Source organism: Gavia stellata, chromosome 10 (genome assembly GCF_030936135.1).
Source record: "Gavia stellata isolate bGavSte3 chromosome 10, bGavSte3.hap2, whole genome shotgun sequence".
Classification (NCBI taxonomy): Eukaryota; Metazoa; Chordata; class Aves; order Gaviiformes; family Gaviidae; genus Gavia; species Gavia stellata.
The window spans coordinates 29936271-29958173 of record NC_082603.1 but is presented as its reverse complement, the minus strand read 5'-3'; the positions used below and the strand labels follow the sequence as shown (position 1 = coordinate 29958173).

General features: G+C 38.9%; 1 protein-coding gene across 1 annotated transcript in view; it reads left to right on the top strand.

Moving 5' to 3' along the window:
- Positions 1–6265, top strand: part of LRP8 (LDL receptor related protein 8) — a 197408-nt gene extending 191143 nt beyond the window's left edge. The window contains exons 13-18 of the mRNA XM_059821665.1: positions 1112–1253; positions 1694–1846; positions 2502–2732; positions 4727–4795; positions 5025–5197; positions 6227–6265. Of these exons, the coding sequence (XP_059677648.1) occupies positions 1112–1253; positions 1694–1846; positions 2502–2732; positions 4727–4795; positions 5025–5197; positions 6227–6265 (807 nt within the window). The remainder of the gene's footprint in view (positions 1–1111; positions 1254–1693; positions 1847–2501; positions 2733–4726; positions 4796–5024; positions 5198–6226) is intronic.
- Positions 6266–21903: the final 15638 nt, after the last annotated feature.

Here is a 21903-nt window from a genome sequence, read left to right as displayed (position 1 = left end):
CTGGTAGAGGACTGCCAAGTATCACTAGCCTCGGGCAGTGAAATCTTCTCTCTCGTAGCTAAGCTCCTTTCTGTGATTATTTAATTTGTTACGGGAACATAAACTTCAACTTTGGCACCTCACTGTAGGTAAGCTACAGCAGAGAAGGGTGTCTGGTTGGCTCCCTGTCAAGGTGTGTGTCACAGCCTCCTTTCTTTTCTTTTCATTTCACTTAACTAGGTTGGCTTTTGACTCAGCAAAACACTCTTCCTTAAACCCCTTATTCCTCCCATGCAATGTGTGTGATATCTAGGCATCTAACTTGGGCATAGGTTTCCCCAAGACATTGCTGCTCTTTAGTTTTATCCTCATCAGCAATGTTCGGAAGGATCTCTTGGGTTGTTTAACCTCTGTACACCCTTCCTCATCTGAATGGCTGGTTAGAATAACAGGCAACCCTTTTGCTTTTGATAATTTGCCCTTGTTCTCCAGCAGTGTGATTTTCCTTACTGAAATGTATGTGGGTTTTAGCAGCAGCAGCATACGTAGGTGACCAAGCAACTAAATGCTGTTTGATAACTGCAATTTCTGTGTACTTCCTTGACCAGTTATTTTGTATCTTCAATCATAGTATGCCGTGCAAAAGATATTAATAAAAAGAGAAATAGATACTCATCTTCCAGGTGTGCTGTAGGCACTGTCCTCTTCATAGATACCTGCTTAATGCAGGTCTTGTCTTTGGAAATGAAAAAAAATCAGCAGAGATAACAAAAGTTTCTAGTATGGCCCTTTGGTTCTGCTCATGATCCACCCTGTCTTCAAAAAAAATGGTTCAGAAACAGAATGGATACAACTCTTCTGTACTTAACCAAATTCCTGCTCCCTTGTCTCAGTCTCACAGCTACTCAGAATTAGTAAGCACTTTATAAACATGTAGGATTGCTGTGCTTTTAAACATTAGAAATGACAGTGTCCAAAAAAAAAAAGAAAAAAGCTGCAGATAGAAGTAGCATGAACCGAAGGTGCCCCAAGGTAGGAACACAGTGCATTGACTTTGTGATTACAAGAGTTTAATCCAACTTGAGTTAGTTTTGAGCAGGGCCAGGTCAGAAATCCCATGCATTTCCTGCAGGACAGAGTGTTCTGGACTGACCTGGAGAATGAAGCAATCTTCAGCGCAAACAGGCTGAATGGCTTGGACATCTCCATTTTGGCAGAAAATCTCAATAATCCTCATGACATCGTGGTATTTCATGAATTAAAGCAGCCCAAAGGTAAGACATGTCCTTGGTGTATCATGGTCCTAAATCAGGTTTATTTAGTTAGTAAATGAAATGCTTCCTGATGGTTCTTGATGAGAGAGAAAGCACAGGTAATAATGTGAAATCAATGCCTAATGTTTGAAGTTTCTGCCTAATTAATTCAGCAACAGCATTTATTGAAAAGTCTGCAATTTGTTAATACATGTTTAATTAGCATCTCTGATAACAGTGAGTTACTCTCGTCACTCTGATGCTTGCCATTCATCATATATTAGGCAGTTTTTATAGTAGTCTGTAAGGTTTCACTCCAAACTGTAAAGATGTTTAAGCAGCCCGATTAATTGATGTAGGGAGTGGAAGAGAGTCATCTTAGAGGACCTGGTATTTCTTTGCCAAGAACAGGAAATAAATAATTAGAAAAACAACTTGTCTTTTCTTCCATCCTTGAACAGCTCCAGACGCCTGTGAGCTCAGCCCCCAACCAAATGGAGGCTGCGAGTATTTGTGTCTTCCTGCACCTCAGATCTCTCCCCATTCTCCCAAGTATACATGTGCCTGTCCTGACAATATGTGGCTGGGTCCTGACATGAAAAAATGCTACAAAGGTAAATACAAACAAGTTGCTGTTTTGCTATTCCAACAAAATCATACTTAGAGTGAATGTGTTTCCTGATGGTGGAACACAAACACTAGCTTTTTATTCCACATACTTGCTGCCTTCTGAACACAGCATTGTGGTGTCCTTTATTGAAAACCTGCTTATTTCTGAAATAGATACAGAAAAAGATACAGCAGGAAGAGGAAAAAAGGGATAAGGCCCAGCACTAAAAGTGTGAATGGTCAATAAATCATTAAAATTTGACACGTTATTGGCCTGTAGATACTGGATCTGGAGAGGCCACAGTCATTGCTGATAATATCCTGAAGAGACGGGTGGTTTCAATGTAGTTTTCCCTAACATGCAAGTAGTGCCTGGTATAAATTCAGTATCTTCTGAGGTACTGAAAAAAACCCCAAGTTTTTGAACTTCTTAACTACCTTCCATCCAGAGTGCTTTATTACTATTAATAAATAGAGCTTGACTTCAGGGAATAATTTCTGTAGCTTTAGGCTAGTCTGACTACCTGGTAAATAGAACTGGAATTTGTTTTCTGCTTCTAATCAGTAAACATAACAATCCTCCCCAGATTTATATCACCATTTGTGATTTGCTTTGTGTACTCACTTTTACCAAATTTCATGTTTGCTCTTGCTTTTCAGAGCTTCCAACTACTTCAACTACTGTACTGGTTTCTACAACCGCAGCATCCCGTACTGCCGGTACCACAACCATCACAACCGTAATTGGCAGTGCCAATAACACCACTGAAGTCGTCCCCAAAGCTGTATCAGAAGCTACGATTACCACCCCAGGTTTTCATTTACCTTCCACCACATCCATCCTTATAGATTCTGAGATGACCACTGGAAACAGCAATTTATCACAGCACTGTAAGAGAATGAGATTCCTCTTTTCTTTTTCTATATACACCATATGACAAAAACAGAGTTGTTTTTGAGTTGTAAGCAGGTTAGATGCAGGCACATCCTGTTGCATAGCAGGAGAAATCAGGTGCTCTTTCTGCAGACACCTCTGTTACGATGGCTGATGCGATTCCAGCCACTCAGGATGTTAAGGAACTTACGTCAGATTTTCATCCAATACACATAAAGCTGACTCTACAGATGAGGCCCTGAGAGTTCATACTAGTCCTTGCCTTGTGCCTAATACTAGTTAATCCCAGCTTCAGTGCTGTTTGTAGTGCTGCGTACCATAACATGGATGATTCTACAGGCGCTTCACCTATTTCAATTGTTTAATTATTAATGGGATCCAGCCCAAGTTGTGGGTGAAAAGTGCCTCCTGTCCAGCTTTAGCCCTGCTGGGTTTTTGGGATTGTACAGCCCAAGACAAGCTGCATCTGTTTTGTGTGGCTGTGCTCTGCATGTTAACGTGGCCTGATCCATGACATATGTTTGAAGTTTTGCATTACATGTTGGAAAAGTATCCCAATGGAGAGCACTAAAAGGCTTTCCTCAAGTTCACCCCACATGAGTGAGTAATGAAACACCAACCTACCATCTCAGGGGTAACAGATAATCCCTCTAGATTGTGCTGCCAAGGCAAAGCAGAAAAGCTGAACTGCTTTTCCAAAAAACATTCTAATCCAGAGGGAAGACTTTACTCTACACGACTGTCATTCAGGACCTCAAACAGATCTAGATTGCTTTAAAAACAAGAAAATGGGGTTTTTTTCCCTAAATGTTTCACTGAGCAGAATAGGTAGTTTCCATTGCATCTGGAAAGCAAAAATAAACCATCTCTGTTTGACTGGGGTGCCTGTTTGTAGTAATAGTGATGCAGTGCACTCTCTACTGCATATGGGAAAGCAGAATCCAATTTCTAAAATTTATTCTTCTAAGTTATTTGTGCAAAAGTCTTTCAAGTGCAATAATTAACTTTTTAATAAGCCATGGAAGCAAGGTACTTTAATTGTCCACGTTTGAAATAGTCTGGCTTATTATTAAGTAAATAACTGTATAATACTTCCCTGTTACCTGCCACAGGGAAGTATATAAAAGCGTGAATTGCCGTTTAAGTTCCATGAATTGGTGTATCAAAAGACAAACTACAGCTAGTTCCCCCTCTCTCAATGTCTGATATTTTAGCAAAAATATTCTGTGCTGATCGCCTATTGTAAGAGCTCAGAGCAAACAATTTTAAGTATGTAACTTGAAAGGTATATTATTATTTTTCCCTGTAATTGTTTTTTTCTCTTCTAAGTACAATATGAGTTTTGGGGTCATTCTTGCATGCTGAGGCAGACTGCAGCAATGAGTGATATATGTGTAGGCTAACTCCTTAGCTGTAAATAAAAAAAAAAACTAATTAAAAATAAAAGCCGTGCAGATGGCTTTGAACTACATTCTTCTTCTGACAGCTCAATAAATCATTAGTTGTGTCAGTACTAGAAAGTGTTCTACTGTGGATTTTCAAGAGCACTGTTCACCATCCCCTGATCCATGCATGGAATTTCCATTAAATGTCACGTTTTTTAAAACTGGCCTCTGTTTTTGTGCTTGAAAATTAGAGGCACAAGTACAGTCACTTACTCATTTCTGGTTAGAGCTTCTCTATCTGATACTTCCCTCAACTGGCCACACTCTCCTGGTGGGTAGTTTGCAATCCTGTGAAGGCAGTAGCACTTCATGGCCAGGCTCTTTATCCTTCCTGAGAAGAAATAGCTCAGCTTAGCCCAGATTTCTCTGTACGTGTTTTTTATCTTCTCCATAATAATTTTATTACAAAACTTCTCATAAACTCTTTGATTACAAAAGCTTTCTGATGGGCAGAACAACATGGTTACTAACATAAAACATTCTTTAGATGTGGCTTTAAAACCAGCAAATGACTTAAATGATGAGAACAACTTCTGTAATTACAGATGCAAATAATGACCAAGGCTTTGATTCAACTGTGACAGCAGCTGTTATTGGAATTGTCATTCCTGTCGGTAAGCTGATTTAACCTTTGAAGGAGATCATACCAAAATGTTAGTATAAAGACACTCTTCTGACTTTCAAGGTTGGGGTGGGAAAGAGTACAGGAACTGTTGAAATGGGGAAAAGTAGTCTGGCTTCAAGAAAATTGTACAAGGATGGATACCTACATGGGAACATGCCAGCAAATTCATGCCCTCCCCACGAAACTGGCTAACAGCCCTTTCTTTCCCCTTCCCTCAGTGGTCATTGGCTTGCTGTGTATGGGGGGATACCTCATCTGGAGAAACTGGAAACGGAAGAATACAAAAAGCATGAATTTTGATAATCCAGTGTACAGGAAGACAACAGAAGAGGAAGATGAAGATGAAATCCACATCGGGCGGACTGCCCAAATTGGACATGTCTACCCAGCAGTAAGTATCTGAGGAAAGTGCTGACAGAGAAAATTAATTTTGTTGAGAGTTTTGATACAGAATTATCTCCAGCCAATTACAGCGTTGGTTATTTGCCATATAATGACAAAAAACAGAACTTCTTCAATAATAATTGAATAGGCAGAAGCCTCAACTTCTAGGCAGCTCGTGCAGTTGTGTTAGAATGTAGTGGTCTATATAAGATACTCTGTTCAAATGAAGAATAATTGTCCTAATCGATGACACCTAGTAAGCTAGCAAGTGTAAAGCTAGCTATCTCATGAGCTCAGTATGTGACAGCTGATTATTTATCCTCTACTGGATTCCATGTTGCTGTGCTTAGACTGCTACCAAGTGTCTAAACTTGTCTTAAGGATAACTTGAGTTTCTCTACAAGCCAGGGAGAATATTTTCTGTATAATATAGCAGTGTAAGGAAGAGCCAGATTCCTCACAGGGAGGAGTGAATGAGGTTCTGCAAGAAGTTAAGGAAATTTGCCTTGGCAAGATTAAGCTTTACAAAAAGCAAACACTCATTTTGATAGCAAGTCCTGTGTATGCAGAAGAGAACCCATTCTGCATGGCGGTTGGTCTGTAAAGGAGCCTCCTTCCAAGCAGCAGCCCTGGCAGCTGCTTTGTATTTTTAGAAGAGAGCATGAAGTTCTGCAATAGTGAGTGTAAGACAATATAGCTTCCATAGGCAGGCAGGCACAGAGGTAATGCCCTATATTATCTGAAGATCCTGCTAAAGATCACACTAGAGAAGGTGTCATCCCATACAAGGAACTTCATCCATGTAATACATGAGTGAAGTAAACTTTCCAACCTCTTTAGTAACACTTGAGTGAGCGACCCCATTTGGGGAAGAGAATCAGATCAAAAACAGATTTCTGTCACCATTACACTAGGGACAACAATGAGATCTTTAACAGGAAATACAAGTTAGCAACAGTATCAGAATTTGGTTCTAATGCATCAAAATTCACAAGTCACAAACTTTCTCCTCAAGAGTGTTTTTCTTCCTTCACAGCGTGTAGCATTAAGCTTAGAAGATGACGGGTTGCCATAAGGATGAAGTTGCTGCTCCAACACACTGAACAAATTTGCTTCGGATCACAGAACCTGCATCTTCTTTTTAATCGTTATTTATGTTGCAGGAGGGTAACCACAAAGTTATAATGAACTGCAAACATCCAAAGGATGTGAGAGTTTTGTATGTATAATCTTTTATACACATTTTAACTCGTTGCACTACCCATTTGTGATAGTGAATAAGCGACAGCTGAGCTACTAACTCAATGTACATAACCAGCCAGGCTGAAGGTTCAGTAGCTACTGCTTTATTTTAAGACTATATTTATAGATATTTTGTAAATATGTTGAATATGCTTTGTGGCTATCCATCAACATAAGTAAAACAAATTCTGTACAGGCAGTTTAGAAATATTTATTAACAAAATCTGGATTATAAGATCTGTTCTGTAAATATAGTAGAGGGGTGAGAGTATTTATTTTTTGTATGTTTGGCTTGCTGTGCATAGATTATCTGTGTATATATCTATCTAGACTAGATAGATATATAGGCATATAAATATATACATATATATAAAAATATACACATATATTTTAAAACTAACTAGCCTATGTTTATGAAAATTAGGGATAATTGAATTTTTACAGGATGTCTGAGAAGTTTGCTTTGAAATCTGAAGACACTAAGTAAGAAAGAGCTGGACGGTAAGGGTAGCTGACACATGAAGCACTCCCGTAAGAAACAGCTCCTGTTTTCCAAACGGGCTTGTGAGTCTGTCCAGAAAGATTCACCTGCAGTGCTTTTAACTGAAGAGCTATTGCTTACACTATTTCGGTCAGGAGAAACTCCTACGCTGCCCCATTTTTTTGTTTTGTATTGTTGCTTTTTACATCTTGGTACAAATTTTATTTAGGTTTTTTGTTTGTTTGTTTCGAAATGTAAATCTAAATGCTTTTCCCCACTGGGAATCTTGCACCTCTGAATTAGCTTACAATGAGTAGAGACAAAGATTTAGCCATATACTTCCTAGCCTGTACTTCAAAGTGAGCACTCTCCCCTGGCTCATCAGGAAAAAAAACCCCAACACTACCAAAAGTTAATTCCTTCCCTCCTTGCCCTTCTCCCCTGCTCACACTGATTTCTCATCTTGTTCTGCAAGATTCCCAGGGAATTCTGTGGGGAGTGAGTACACTTACCTACCACTGCATAATGGACTGGCACCTCCCTGAACTGTACCAAAACCTAGAGAAATATTCCTAGTGTTCTTACGTCAGTCCAAGCTTTTGTATTCAAGTGAGTAGCAGAAACTCAACCTCAATAGGTTTGGAGGTTTTTTCCTTTTGTTTTTCTTTCTTTTAGAATAAATTCACAGTGTAATGCGAGCTGGAAGTTGATTCTTGACTAAGAAAAGGAAGAAGTGTCTAAAGACCATGTATGCATTACAAACATAATATGTACTCTCAGAACACTTCTTGGCCTGCATAGACAATACATAAATAATCAAGCATCCTTCTCTTCAAATTCTAGATTTTTAAGGCAGTGAAAAAATGATTGAGATTTCCAATTATTGTTTTAAGGTATGAAGCTCTGTTTCTACGAATCCATGCACTGTGTGCATGAAGAAAAAAACTGAGAAAAGGCTGTATGTGGTAACACTGTAACTAACAGACGAATGTAAATATATTTGAAAGATCTACAGTTTTGATACTTTTTTAAGAACAGTACACAAAAACAAACCTGTATAAACGATGTATAAAAGGCTGCAGTTTTTTTCAAACCATTGTAAATGAATTCAATGTGCAGTGTTGATTTCAACCTTTACAGATTTATAACTACTGAAAAGTCAAACACCAAATTTGTTTTTTAAGAAATTAATTATTTTAAATAATGGTTCAGATTGTTAGGATGATATTTAACACTGTAATCATTTCTGATCTCTGTCTTGTCATATTGAAGTTCTGTTAGAGTAAGTTTGTTCTTGCTTGGTGCCTTTTGTGTTTCAGTTATGTTACAGACAGGAGGACCAGGGAAGGGCGGGGGAGGGATCTGCTCCGTGTAACACTTGGCTATACTTACATCAGTACCGATTACTGAAAACCAAATGAACACATTTGTAAAACAGTGCACTGTTTCTATAGAAAGATTAAATTTTTTTATCTGGGACTACTGAACTAATTACTTTATAGTGCCTAAAATGCTGTCCTAGACCTGGGCCTGTATCATGTTTTGCTCTGAGTTTTCCTTAACTCTTTAATTGTCCAAACCCAAAGTGGGACTTGGGAACGCTGTTGTGTAGTTCAGCTGTTCTCCGTATAGTTTCGCTCTCTATCTGCAGTAGCTGCAGCTTCACAATAGCAACCCTGAAAACAGTTCCTATTCTATACGTAAATGAAGAGACCACTTTGTTCTTTGTTATCTTTCTCTGCCACTTTGATTTTGGTCATCTTCAAATCACATGGAAAACAGTACCGGGTTCATTATTTCCTTGAGCTGAACAATTGTATCAGTGATGTAACTAAATAAGTGAGTAAAAATTCCAGTGGTATGAGTACACTAGCCCTCCCCCACTGTGAGAAAACATCTCAAAATGGTGCATACAACAAAACTGGTGTTGTTTTTAACCCAAACTATTACATGTTAGACTGCTGAAGGGCTAGTTGCCAACCACTCCGTTTCTTCGTAGAGCTTTTGGTAAACCATATCTACTGAAGCTGAAAAACTTGTTACAGCCAAATACGCACTCCTTTGTGGTCCTGAAAAAAAAGACAGGAATACTGCTATTCTTGGAATCACAACAGACAGTCTTAACTTTAAAAGAAAAAAAACAAACCACACAACACACATACACTCTCTTCCACAGAAATAAAGCCAAAATGAGATCCACGCTACTAGAGTACAATGATAGCTTTAGGTGGAGACACAAGTGAGTTGGAACTAAATGTGCAGTTAGCTTGCTCTCTCTTCCCCTTCTCTTATAAAAATGAAATGCTAGATAAGAAACAAGGATACTGTGAACAAGGAGGGATGACTGGAGGCATTTTCTGAAATGGATGGGCGGTTTGGGTCCTATATGAACTTACGTACGACATTTCCCTGCGCAGAGAAGCTTGAGCATGCCGTCAAATGCTTAAAAGATTTTTCTCCTTTTAGTTATTGCTGTATCTCCCCTTTGGTCTGTTTTTGTGGGAAATCTACTGCATAACTTAACTTGAATTTTAAGTTACAGCTACTTTATTCCCCTGGCTGATAAATACCCATATCTATTGATATGTACCTCCTGAAAACCAAGGCAACCAAACCATGCATCAAATGACCATTCTCTTTCCCACCCCAGGTAATTTGCAGGATGTCCTCAAAGAAGCATTAGAAACCAGAGCTCTGAAAACAATACAACCTTTCACTGTCTTGTGTTGTTATAAACCTTTGGAAGCAGTGTATTTATTAAAAGTAACTTGCAGTCATTTTTCCTCCCTAAAGGAATGCTGACAAGGAGCTAACACTTTTCAGACACAGTAGTTATTACCAAACTAGTATGGACTTCTGTACTGGTAATACTGATGGGTTAGTTTTCTGTTTAAAGTAAGAAAAACCTATTTTCAGTTAAAGTATTTCTCCATTTCAGTTAATTATTTTAGCAGAGTAATATGGTAGCAAATAGAAAAACTGACAAAAAAAAGAAAAAAATACCTCTCCAAGTCTAAATAGAGAGGACAGCACAAATGAAAAAAAGGGAAAGAGCCTCACACGCAAGTCCCAAATTTATCTGGGGCATTGAGGTATGCCTGTTAAAACAGCTCTCTTTCTCACCCCCCCCCCCCTTTTTTTGATTCTATGCTGTATTAGCAATAAAATTCTATTTTTCTTGTTTCACTTTTTATACATAGTAACTGTACAGTATGAGATAATCTGTACTAATACTGTGCTACTTTCATTAAGGTGCTGTACAACTCCATGTACTCCTATAAATCCCTTTCGTGTTTATATAACATATGTAACTCAGTTACCTTTCTGCCCTCTGCAGGAGTATGTATGCTTCATCTCCTCACACTGAGATTGCTCGCCATCAAATCAGTCCTTTAACTTTGTCGAAGTTTTAAATCTGTCTTTCTAATTTACATCCTTGCCTCCAAGAAGGGTGCTACAGCCATGGTCCATTGCAAGCTTTTTCACTGCTTCAGTACAGGAGTTTAGAGAGTAGTGCCAATTTCAGTTGTCTCCTAAATGCACAGCCTCAACACTGGAAGGATTCAAAGGGAGAAAGATAGCAACAGAGACAGTGAATTTAGATGTGGGATACATAACCCACCTTTCAGATTCCAGCTATAGTCCAGTTGCACATTAACATGCTGGGTGCTCAGTGGCCAGCTCAGAACGCTAATTAACAAAACACCCACACTCACACACTCCCTCACTCCTACTTTGCGGGTCTGGGTGCCCTCTGTTCAAACAGCCATAACAGGAGCACTTTCTAAGAGTTTGCGCCGACTGAGATGCCCTGGAAACAGCACACTGCTGGATGAAGGTATCGGTACAGTCCCAGGTGACGGCTTAGTGGAGTTGTTTTCAGTTATAGTTTGAGGGTTGCTGTAGGGTGTCCTGATGACAAAAATTGGGGCTGCAGCTTTGCAGCTGTGTGTTTCTGCAACAACTTGCAAATGATCATTCCCATGGAACAGCAGCACACATGTCCTAGCCAAGACTGTTGCTTCACGATGCAGTGAAATGCAGTGAATCTGGGGCGAAGCAGAGCTCTCAAAGTCTGTGCCAGGGCCAGGAGCGTCTGAGCTCTCACACATAAAGAGTGAGGCTGAACCCTAATCTGCTGCAATGAGCTGGAGGAAAGGCATACGCTGGTCATCCTTGTCACGGGACAAAAATGTGCAGAGCTGTGCATTTCAGTAAATAATCCGAAGTCCCTGTAAGAGAAAATGGTGGGCTGACTTTCTGCAAGGCAGTGACAGAGACCGAACTGGCTAGTGTCAGCTAGATTAAATGTGCTGGGCAAATAGTTTACCCAGCTGTTTTCTTTTCCTCCTGATGATGCACTGAGCTAGCGCACCTCATTTTACTTGTATGGCTACGAGCACAGACTCCCCACCCAAGAAGCAAGTCTCACAGAATCAAATTTTACACAGATAAAGATGAACTTGCAGCTTTTGATACCACAGCAGCAGACACAGTAACACAAAAGATTAGCTTCACAAAAGATTACCTCACAACGGCATCTGCAGAAGTGAGGCCATCTGCCTCAGGACACTGAACTTTGATTTCTCATACCAACAGTGGTAGCATCTACCAGAAGAAAGCAACAAGCACTAGGTTAAGGCTATGTTCTTAGCTCTTACAGGTGGTTAGTAATGCTAACTTGTATCTGTATCAACAAGCAGAATAAAAATTAACATGATTTAAAAAATAATAATCTTTTTCTAATTATTTGCAGCATTCAAATTTCACTATGTTCTTCAGTGGGAGAACATTTTTCTTAAGGGATTAGCCGCAGCTGCCTGCTAAGTTCTCCACACTGTTAAGGAAACCATTGTAATCGTGTCAGTCATGATAAGGCAGCCATCTTAGCAGGGAGCTAAAAGTTGTGATAGCGCAACAAGCAAATCTCCCTGATATTTCGATAGGCCCTAGCCTGGTTACATGGACGGCTTACACAGGATTACAGCAAAGAGGAGGATGAACTGATACTACTTTTTTTTTTTTTTTGTCTTCACATCAGTTCAGCTTTTCAGTCCTTGCCTACAGGCTGCAAAGTCAGGTAGAAGAGGAGAGGTTGTACTGCAGTTCTTGGCCAGGTACAACTGAGGACAAATAACAAAGACATTTCACATTACCCTATTCAGGATTTTATCTGCTGAGTCTGCCAATCAAGGAATTCATTAGTTCCAACTGTAGTAATTTATTTTCATGCATATATTCCCCCATTGGGACTTAGCTGAAAGCACATACATTCATTTAATTCAAGCCATTACACATAAAGGATAACGGAAAGCCTTATGACCAAACGTTCAAGAAAAATCCCTGAATCTATGTATTTTGCTAATAAGGCACAGATCTAAATAAGATCTAAGCAAAGAGAACACCTTGCAATAATGCTTAGAAGATAAATAATACTTGGAAAGTATTGTTTAGGTCTAAGTTTTGATGCCAGGAATTTTCATACAAAGGCTAAGTTGACTTTTAGACTTCCTGTAATAATGAAAAACTGACACGAAATTATTGGAAATTTACATTACATCAGTATTATGAACAACATCTGAAATGGGTACCACATTTAAAAGCTTGACCTCATAAACTGACTTCATATTACTTTGATGCTAAAGGCATCAGTGGCAATACAAGTCATGAAGAAGTTAATAATAAAAACTTTTTCAAACACATCAGAGGCTGGAAGCCTGCAAAGGAGCAGGTGAGGTTAACAGAATCTGTTGCTGTAGAGGAAACTCATGGCTAGTATGTATTTTTAGTTTTGCATACAACCTTGATCTTCCCATCTTAAAAAAAGCCTAATGCAGGTAGAAAAGACACCAAGAAGGTCAACAAGGCTAATTGACGAAGATTTTACAAAGCTTCAACTCAGAAAGACACAACTGAGAGGATGCAGAATACCTATATATAAAACCATTAATGGTGCAGAGAAAGCACTAGGGTGTAATTATTTTTCTAAGTATCCATTAGTAGCTACTATCAGACAGGAGATGGGGTAAATGGAACTAGTCTGATCCAATATGACAGTCCTGATGATCAGATGAATAATTTCTCATATTTGCTTTTCTTTCTTTTTTAATGAACATGGAAATTTTTTTAGAAAATACAGTAACTGAAGCTTAACAGACTTCTTGTCCGTATGAACAAAGCAGTTCACGGACCTCAAAGGCAGCTCTGGTTCCACAGGGAGCCATACCAGACAATTACACACCTTTCCTTCCTTTATTGCATAATATTTACAGAAGGAAAACCTCCACAGTTTACCTCTTCCAGGCAACACCTGACCAAAAGCCTTTATCTCTAGGCTGCTATTAAGGTCACAGTAGCACTTCTGCACCTGTGCCTGCCCTTCTGTTCCTCTTGACTGCCTCCTGTGGTTCTTTTGGAGCACCTTTCTCCAAGAAACACCCAATATCCCTTTTTTAAAAGGCAATATTCAGTAGAGTCACTCTGATCACATAGTATTGTTAATCAAACCCCTATGAGCTGAGTGAGAAAGATACTCCAGCTGGGATGTTTAACTTCTGCTCTTCCTTTAAGACAGTCCTGTGAAACTGCAACACTCATTTATGTAGTAGTAGCAGTCTTTAAAACAGAAGCGTCATCACCCAAAAAGACACATGCAGAGTCGCTCAGGTACTAAAACTGATGGTGCTTAACAAACAATTTTTTTTTTAAAAAAAACAATGTTAATAATTTCAAAATAGATCTTTTGGGAGGTTTTGTTGTTCACACAAGCCTTTTTATTATCGATATTAGGATCTTAACAGAGCAAAGGGGAACAGCAAAATGTTAAGGGCAATGGACTTAAGAAAAAAAGAACATTATTTACTAAGAGAAATAAAGAAGACAAGACAGTCTGTGCAATCTCAACATTACAAAACATGGTTGAATATACACAGCAGAGATTTTGAACAACTGTGTAAAATTATTTTCATTTCCAAAACTGACAGATAAACATGAGCTTCCAAGATCTGTATCACTGTACCATAAATACAGGCATTGTAAGAACAAGAAATTTTAAATAGTTCAGCTAGCTGAGTAAGTTCATTCCGAGAATAAGTTCGTTCTCTCAACCGTATGAGATGCCTCGACCGTCATTTATAAGCACTGGTCTTTTTGCAGGAAAGACCAAATGTCAAATCCTTTTGCCCTTTTGGGGTTATGTACATGTGAGCTCCATCCCAGTGTGCTGAGGTACAAATTCTCCAAACTACACCCCTCTTTGTTTCTTCCCTTTTTTTTTTTTAATTTTGGTGATTTAAGAACTACCCATTAAGAAATATCAATATGGACTCTGATCACGAATAACTACTTTGTCTCTTGCAGACTAAGAGACAAAAACATAGGGCTTTGGCACACAATCCCAAATGGAGGTTAAGGTTGTTCCTTTGCCTTAGCTATCACTCTTCACCCAGGAGATAACTACAATTGAACAGTGATGTCTTAAACATTACAACTTACATGGACAACCACCAAATACAGAACATTTTGGTTTCTTCTTCGGTCATGTTATCCATTTACAGACGCTCGTATAACTTCAATATATAAGGCACCAAAACAATTACATTAGAGAAGGGATGATGCCCAAAGTACGATCACTGGGCCTAGATTCAGACTCCAAGTAATACAAATACACACGGACAAGGGTGCACCCCAAGCCTGACTTACAAGCAACCTAAGGTAAGACACGGGGCCATCTGTAGACCTAGATAAATTAAGAAGCTGTGACAGAAGCATCTAGTGATGCTGCTGCATTTGTTTGTAGTACATTACTCTGGACTTTCAGCTACATTGTTCCAGGGATTCGCTACCATTATGGTTTCCCATAGCAACAAGGTATACAGCACTGATTCTTCAGGAAAAAAACAGCTGAATGGGAGCTATAGCTCCCCACAGTGAGCGCACACAAGTGTTTCCTTGGCTTGCAGGAAATCGAAACAATGCACTCCTCCACGTGCATCTGAAATACAGCTTGAATTTAGTCAACATGTACTCCTGTTCACAGCAGCAGGCGTTTGACCATACCCACGCTGTTTCAGACCCTGCAGACAAGCCTGGTCAAAGCAAGGGAGAATGGACCAAACCCGCTAAACTTCCCCCCCACATTCCCCTGTCCTCACTGATTTAGGAAGAAATGAACACAGGTAGATCTATGTCCCTGCAACAGGATAAAACAGGGGATCAGCCTTCACAAGCACTTGTATTTTATAACAAAAATGTTTATTTATTAATTCTTAACTGAAACAATGCATTGTTTGAAGAACCATACCAGGACAGTCCCAGGTACTTACACCATAAAAGTGCTAGTAGGCTGTAACAAGGGTACATGTCATCAGAGTTATGACCTATCTTAGTATTAACCGCTATTCTTCCAAGTACCAAGCATTGCATAGTATGTAAATACAGCCTATACACACACTAATAAGCATTCAAGATTTGTTAAGAACAGTCAAAACTTACCACAGGCACCCCCATAAGAACACATTCTCTTAAACTCCTCACCCCAGCCTCAAACAAACAAATCCAGCCTGGATGGACTTCAGCATTAAATGCTCAGTTAAGTTACCATTCAAAACAACAAGCCGACAATTTCTGGTTTCCCCTTGTGCCTTCAAAGCAGAAAGCAAATGGTTTTATTTGGGATCCACTGCATGGGTGGGAAGACTATCTTGAATTAACTGAAGGGGAAAAAAAAGCATCAACTGGCAAGAAAGATGAGGTGACAAAAAACCAACACTGCAGGGGCTGGCATACGGAAAAGCAAAAAATACATATCCAAAATAACGATGCACAAAATAATATAAGCTGTAATTTCATCAAAGATTTTAGTAAGTCTTGAGCACAGGAACTGTGCTTACAAAATCACTATCATTCAGTTCACTTTCCCTGCACAGTGACTATGCAGGCTGGTTCTGCATGGACTGTGCTTCAAATTGTGACCACACAGCAAACTACGACAGGTGATATGAACAACCATGTGCAAATCTCTAGTACCTTAGACTGTCTCTTCAGAGTTGGCTTTAGATTTGTTGAGAGTTTTCACCTTACAGAGCAGATGTGTGTTTGGCAAATCCAGCACCTGGAACTGAACAGGGCAGGGATGGGCCAAGGGGTGAACTGGAGCTTTCTGAAGGGAGTACAAACAGCAAAGCGTCAAACACCCGCTCACATCTTAGCCAAAACACAGATACATAACAGCATATATATTTAGATATTTATTTGATGCACAGTTACCTCCCTCTTTCCTAAGGGACTTACGCACTGTTTGTGCTACCTATACAAACAGCTCAATTTAATCCTAAATACTGGAGCAGCACCTTCTAATCTGCAGGTATACAGAAGCCTTTTAATTTCAGTGAGTCGATTCAAGCCAAAATCCTAATGAAGACAACATAATTTTTAGTGTCAATAACTACTAGTGCTATGAAGGCTCCAGAATACACCGAGCTTTGATTTAATACCTCCCTGTTAGAGCACAGTCTACCTTCATAACAAGAAAAAGGCCAAAGAGGAGTAAACTGCAGCTGCTCCTGCAGACCAGGAGTCTACAGCCATATATTATTTTGATTAACATCTTCTCCTTTGAGAAAAATCAACACACAGTGCTACCAGAATATTTATGTCATCAGATCTAATGAATATCAAGTAAGATGTCAGATTATATTTATATAGTACTAGTTACTGTCTTTACTCACGAGACTTAGCAATGTGGTTTCCCTCGGTCCGTTGAAAAATATTCTAGGTACCTCTTGTTCTTTTGGGCCACAGAGAAGCTCTGACCCCAGTAAGCTACCCTTTCGGAATCAAGCAGAAATTCTGCTAGTTGACAGTGATCTTACGCAGTGTCAGTTTTGTCTACTTACCCCTACTTCTGCAGCAGCAGGCCTCAAGTATCTCCTCTTCTCTACCAAAATTTTAAAAAAGAAAGCAAATAAACAAAACCTGTCTAAATTATAATCAAAGTATAATTAAAGTTTGCTTCCAGAGAGGACGAGAGGGACTGCTAAGGAAAGAGGGTAAAACGTGAGTGCTCTGAGACCAACGGCAATTAGAAAGAAGTGAAGGGCAGCTGGGCTGGAACTCTGGGAGGGGAATGACCCCAGCTGACACTTATTCAGATGATTTGATAATCTTCTATACCAGGCATTTTAGCCTCCAAGTACCTACACACAGGTGCTGCTGACAGAAGAAATGCAAACAACTATAAGAAAAAAATACACAGGATAACTTTTTACACATGAATTCATGTCAGCCTTTGGCACCTGGTCGTTAGTTCTAGTACTTAGTATAAAGCAAAAATATTTGGCAGTTTGAAAATTGTGCTCACATATAATTATCGTGCTGGCATTCACTGTATGCAAAGAACTGCATGGTAATTTCTGATAAAAAGACAGGCAACTCCTCAAGCCACTACTTTACGCTGCTATGACAACATAGGAAGAACAAAGATCATTGCTTTCTTTCCTGCCACCACCCTAAAATTAAGCCTTTCCCCACTGACACTCATCGGCTAACACCTCTGATTTGATGAGCATATTGAAGTAAGTATTTTTCAGTTCTGCTTTAATCATCTCAAAGACTGCTGGAGTAAAACTGAAGTCAGACAAATGGTCAGTGATGAGCTGGCTGTAAAGAAAATGCTATTTCCTTTGTAAAAGAGTCACATTATAAATGTCACATCAGACCTCAGTGTTTTTAAACATTTTCATTTGATTTTCTTTCTTACTCCATGCAAAAAACATTCCCTTAGTCAAAGACCAATTGCTTTATATTTAGCCTTCTTTACTCCACACACATTCTTTTTATAATCCATGTCATAAAATCTCCCCCCTAAACCATAAGTCTTCACCTCACTAACCTTACAGTTTTGAGGTACTCGACAAAAAATGCACATGGTTCATTATTATATGCAAAACCATTATCCCTCTGTAGTCTTTAAAACCATGCAAAACTATGAGTTAATGAGTTGCAATGTAAACCTACGCATTTCAGGCTTCTGACTAATGTAGAAAATAATGTTCAACATATGATTTGTTGAGCTCTATTACGGACAATGTGCTGCTAGTACTTACAGGTAGCTTATGATGTAACCCTTTCAGTCTAATGACCAAACCATGCTCTCCAGCCACCAGCTAGTTCTCCAGTTTAGCAATGGGCTGGTTCTGACAGATGCAGAGAGAGCATGCTTACAGAAGTGTCTAGAAGCACCATATAGTGGGAATCAACGCAGAAAAGAAACAAACATTCAAGTCAGTAGTTCTAAGAACAAGAAGTTGTTCAGGCTAAGACCTTGGAACACCTAGTTAGGTATTATTTTTTCATTCAGAGGATACACAAGGATGTCTTGTAGTTTTTCTAGCACGAGACTTAGAAATTTTGTATGCCAGAGGAAAAGAAAAAAAAAAGGTATCAGTGTATGATTACCGGCAGCATTCTCCAGAGTATACAAGGATAACACCTACCTTGAATAAAGAATTAATTTTCAAGGACTACATTAACTCTCAGTAAAATGTGTTTGCTGTATATTAACAATACTAAAAAATGTGTTAGAGGTAGCTGCAGAGAAGACATTTGGAAGATTCATAACTTTATCTGAAATGGAAATGGCCATGATAAAGTCAAAATAGGTATAAATGCATTTTACCACTTTAAGGAATCTTTCATGATGGTTAAAAATTGTGAAATGCTCCAGAGTATTAAAATCAAGCATTTCTATTAAAAATTCAAAACCTGTATTGTTAAGGCCTGGTAAAATACAGGCTTTTAAAGATATTTCAAGCAAATGATTCTCCCTTTCATGAAGCTCTTTAGTGATCTTACAATAGAACTACTATCCAATTTTTTTACAACAGACAGTCTTGATCAAAGGTTAGCGGGCAAGCTGCATGGGGGGGGATGTAATTTATTCATAGAGTTACAAGCAGAAGACTATGTAAGATACACACACTTTACTGCTGTTCTCTATCAGTTTCTTCCACATCTACACACTGGAGTTTGTTGAATGTGCTGCCCATGGCTGATGGCCCATTCCAGCAGAGGCTTTGATAGCTTTCTGTTCTAGCAGATTATTCCGATTACCAGAAGGGTTGTAAGTTACTTTCATACTGAGCCAGCTGCATTAACACCTACTATGCATTTCCTTTCTCCTGCAAAAATACGCCATCTCCTACCTCCTCAAAAGATAACTACCGAGATACAGAGAAAATTAAATGAAAGAAAGGAAGTCTTTATTTTAACCTGCAATGGACATTTTAGTTACTTTATCAAATACTAAATTTTCTGTCTTGGTCTGCAAGGCAGATTACAGAGAGATATTCTTACCTCTCTGCAAACCTGTGAAGAAATCAGGTGGAAATGTACATAAGCTGGAAGGGGGGGGGGGTGAGGGGGGTAGAAAGGGGAAGGGGAGGGGAGCAGAGAGGGAAAGAAAAGAAAAAGAAGAGAAGAGAAGAGAAGAGAAGAGAAGAGAAGAGAAGAGAAGAGAAGAGAAGAGAAGAGAAGAGAAGAGAAGAGAGGAAGAGAGAGAAGAGAAGAGAAGAGAAGAGAAGAGAAGAGAAGAGAAGAGAAGAGAAGAGAAGAGAAGAGAAGAGAAGAGAAGAGAAGAGAAGAGAAGAGAAGAGACGAGACTGCAGAAACACTGTCAGCTTCAATTCCAGTATGCAAATACTTTTCCTCTAGACTGTTCTTTCACCAACTTGCGTACTTTGAACTACATTTAAAAGTAAAGAGAACCTGGAATTGTAGTCACTTTGCATTAAGAACAGAAAAAGCCACCCTTCTGGTGAAAAAAGATATAATGTTCATTCAGTTCGTAAATTGCTCTAGACTGGCACAATGTCTTTGTCTGTTTCCATCATCTTTATAGATGCTAGTATTACCTCTCTATGTCAAAAGCAATAAAAAGGCCTCTAAAACAATAACAAAAAATCCTCTTACAGTATATAAATGCTACATCAAAAAGCTTCTCAATAAGAACTAAAGTGTCATCCTACAGAATATCATTACACTAATAATGGTAATACAGTTTTATTTGTATTGTGTCTCTGTGATTCCAGGTAGTATTTTCCCAGTATACAGAGAAAATACGAAGGTTTGAGGAGACGGAAGGGTAGCAAGGTTTTGGGTTGGGGTTTCCAATGTTTTTGGTTTGATTTTTGTTTAACTACTACCAGTCTTGCAAGCCCCAAACTGGTTCCTTCTTCCCAGATGCTTTCACTCCTGAGATGCCCTCATATTTTCTTAGTTAGATCTCTAGTAGAAATCAGGAGGTTTTTATTTAAAAAAGAGGAAGAAACAGATTGCGTTAGCTTTCAGTTATTGGAGCAGCTTCATGTTGAGAAGTTAGAGGTCAATGAAACAATAATGCCAATATTCAGTCACTGTCTTCTACTGACACTTCATTTTGAGACAGATAATGCAATTCACTCCCCTAAGGAAAGATACTAGAGTGGGCATCTCTTTTGAGCTCTTGCACAGTGAACAAAACATGAAAAAAATATACATGAATCTAAACAGCCTATCAGGATAGTGCAGCCAACACATTCAAGTTTGTATAACCCAAATAAAACAAAGACATAATCATATGCAGCAGAAATAATGGAGTTTTCATGGACCATGGAATACCAGGTACCCACTAAGAAGATGACCTTTTCTCCAGTACTGAAATAACAAATCCATAGAACACAAATGGTGATAAACCAACTTCAACTTTACAAAATCCATTTATGTGAGAATAAAAGAACAAAAGACATGACCTTTTCTTTACTATTAAATAAACCAAATCCATTCTACTGAAGTCTTCTTTTTGAACATAAGTTATTGCCTGACCTTTCTTATTCCACTGCAGGAAGCAAAGTGACTGGGCAAGCATTTAAGCTCTTCTGTTCTTCCTAAATCAGAGTTTTGTGTCACCACACAGGAGAAAACGTGCACACCTTTCCTAGTCTCAACACAGGAGCTTCTGTAGGTACCATCAGAGATCCCTAACATCTCCCTTAAAGCTGGGTCCAAGACCACACAGGCTAGCAAGGCACAAAGGCCGGTGCTGAAAGGGGAGTGGATATTTGGGCTGGGGGCCCAGAGGCCAAAAGCAATGAAGGCTGGGATATGACTGGCCACCCAAACCAGCCCTGTATCTCCTCAGGATCCTGCAACACACAAGTATCAGTTCATGGCCTGGACAATGAAGATCATTAAAAGTGAGATATGTTTATGGGCTATTATATCTATTATGTCAACACTGAGATGTTATACCTAATACTGATACCATTTTGTATGCTATTCTCAAAGACTCAGAAGCACAAAACATATTTCCTGAAATTATCCTTTTCTGTGGTACTGCCACAAGATGAGGTCTTGATCATTTATTGGATTCTCTACACAAACTGTTTTATAAACAGCATGAAATCAAAATATAATGTAAATTAATGATAATTACATAATTCATGTAATGATAGTCTAAACATCATTTTACCTGTAATTTTTCTCTTGTGGGGGCAGTGCCCAAGTAATGTTCCAGCAGATGGATGTTGCTGCGATAACTGCAAAATAGGTTTATTCATTGAAAATAGAAATGTGTTATTATTTCCAATCCTTTTAACCCCAAGAACCATCTGTGGGCAGGACATTTTATTTGATGGAGAGAAAAACATATGCATATGTACTTGCATATGTGGAACTATATAAAAATATATACATTAATTTATTAAGCTGCCATCCACCACTCTGTTAAACTGTTGTCAATAAGGTACTGCTTATGCACCATCCCCATGGTTTAATGGGATAGTCTTATAGTCACAGTAATCCTGACTGACTGGAAATCAAGAATAACTTTCTGAGAGAGAGTCAAATCACTTTATTATAAGATCTACATGCAGAGAAATAACTCCCTCGCTTCTGGAAGAGGATTAGTTTATTACAGTCAGTATCATAATTTTCATCTCAGTTTGCGTTTCCAC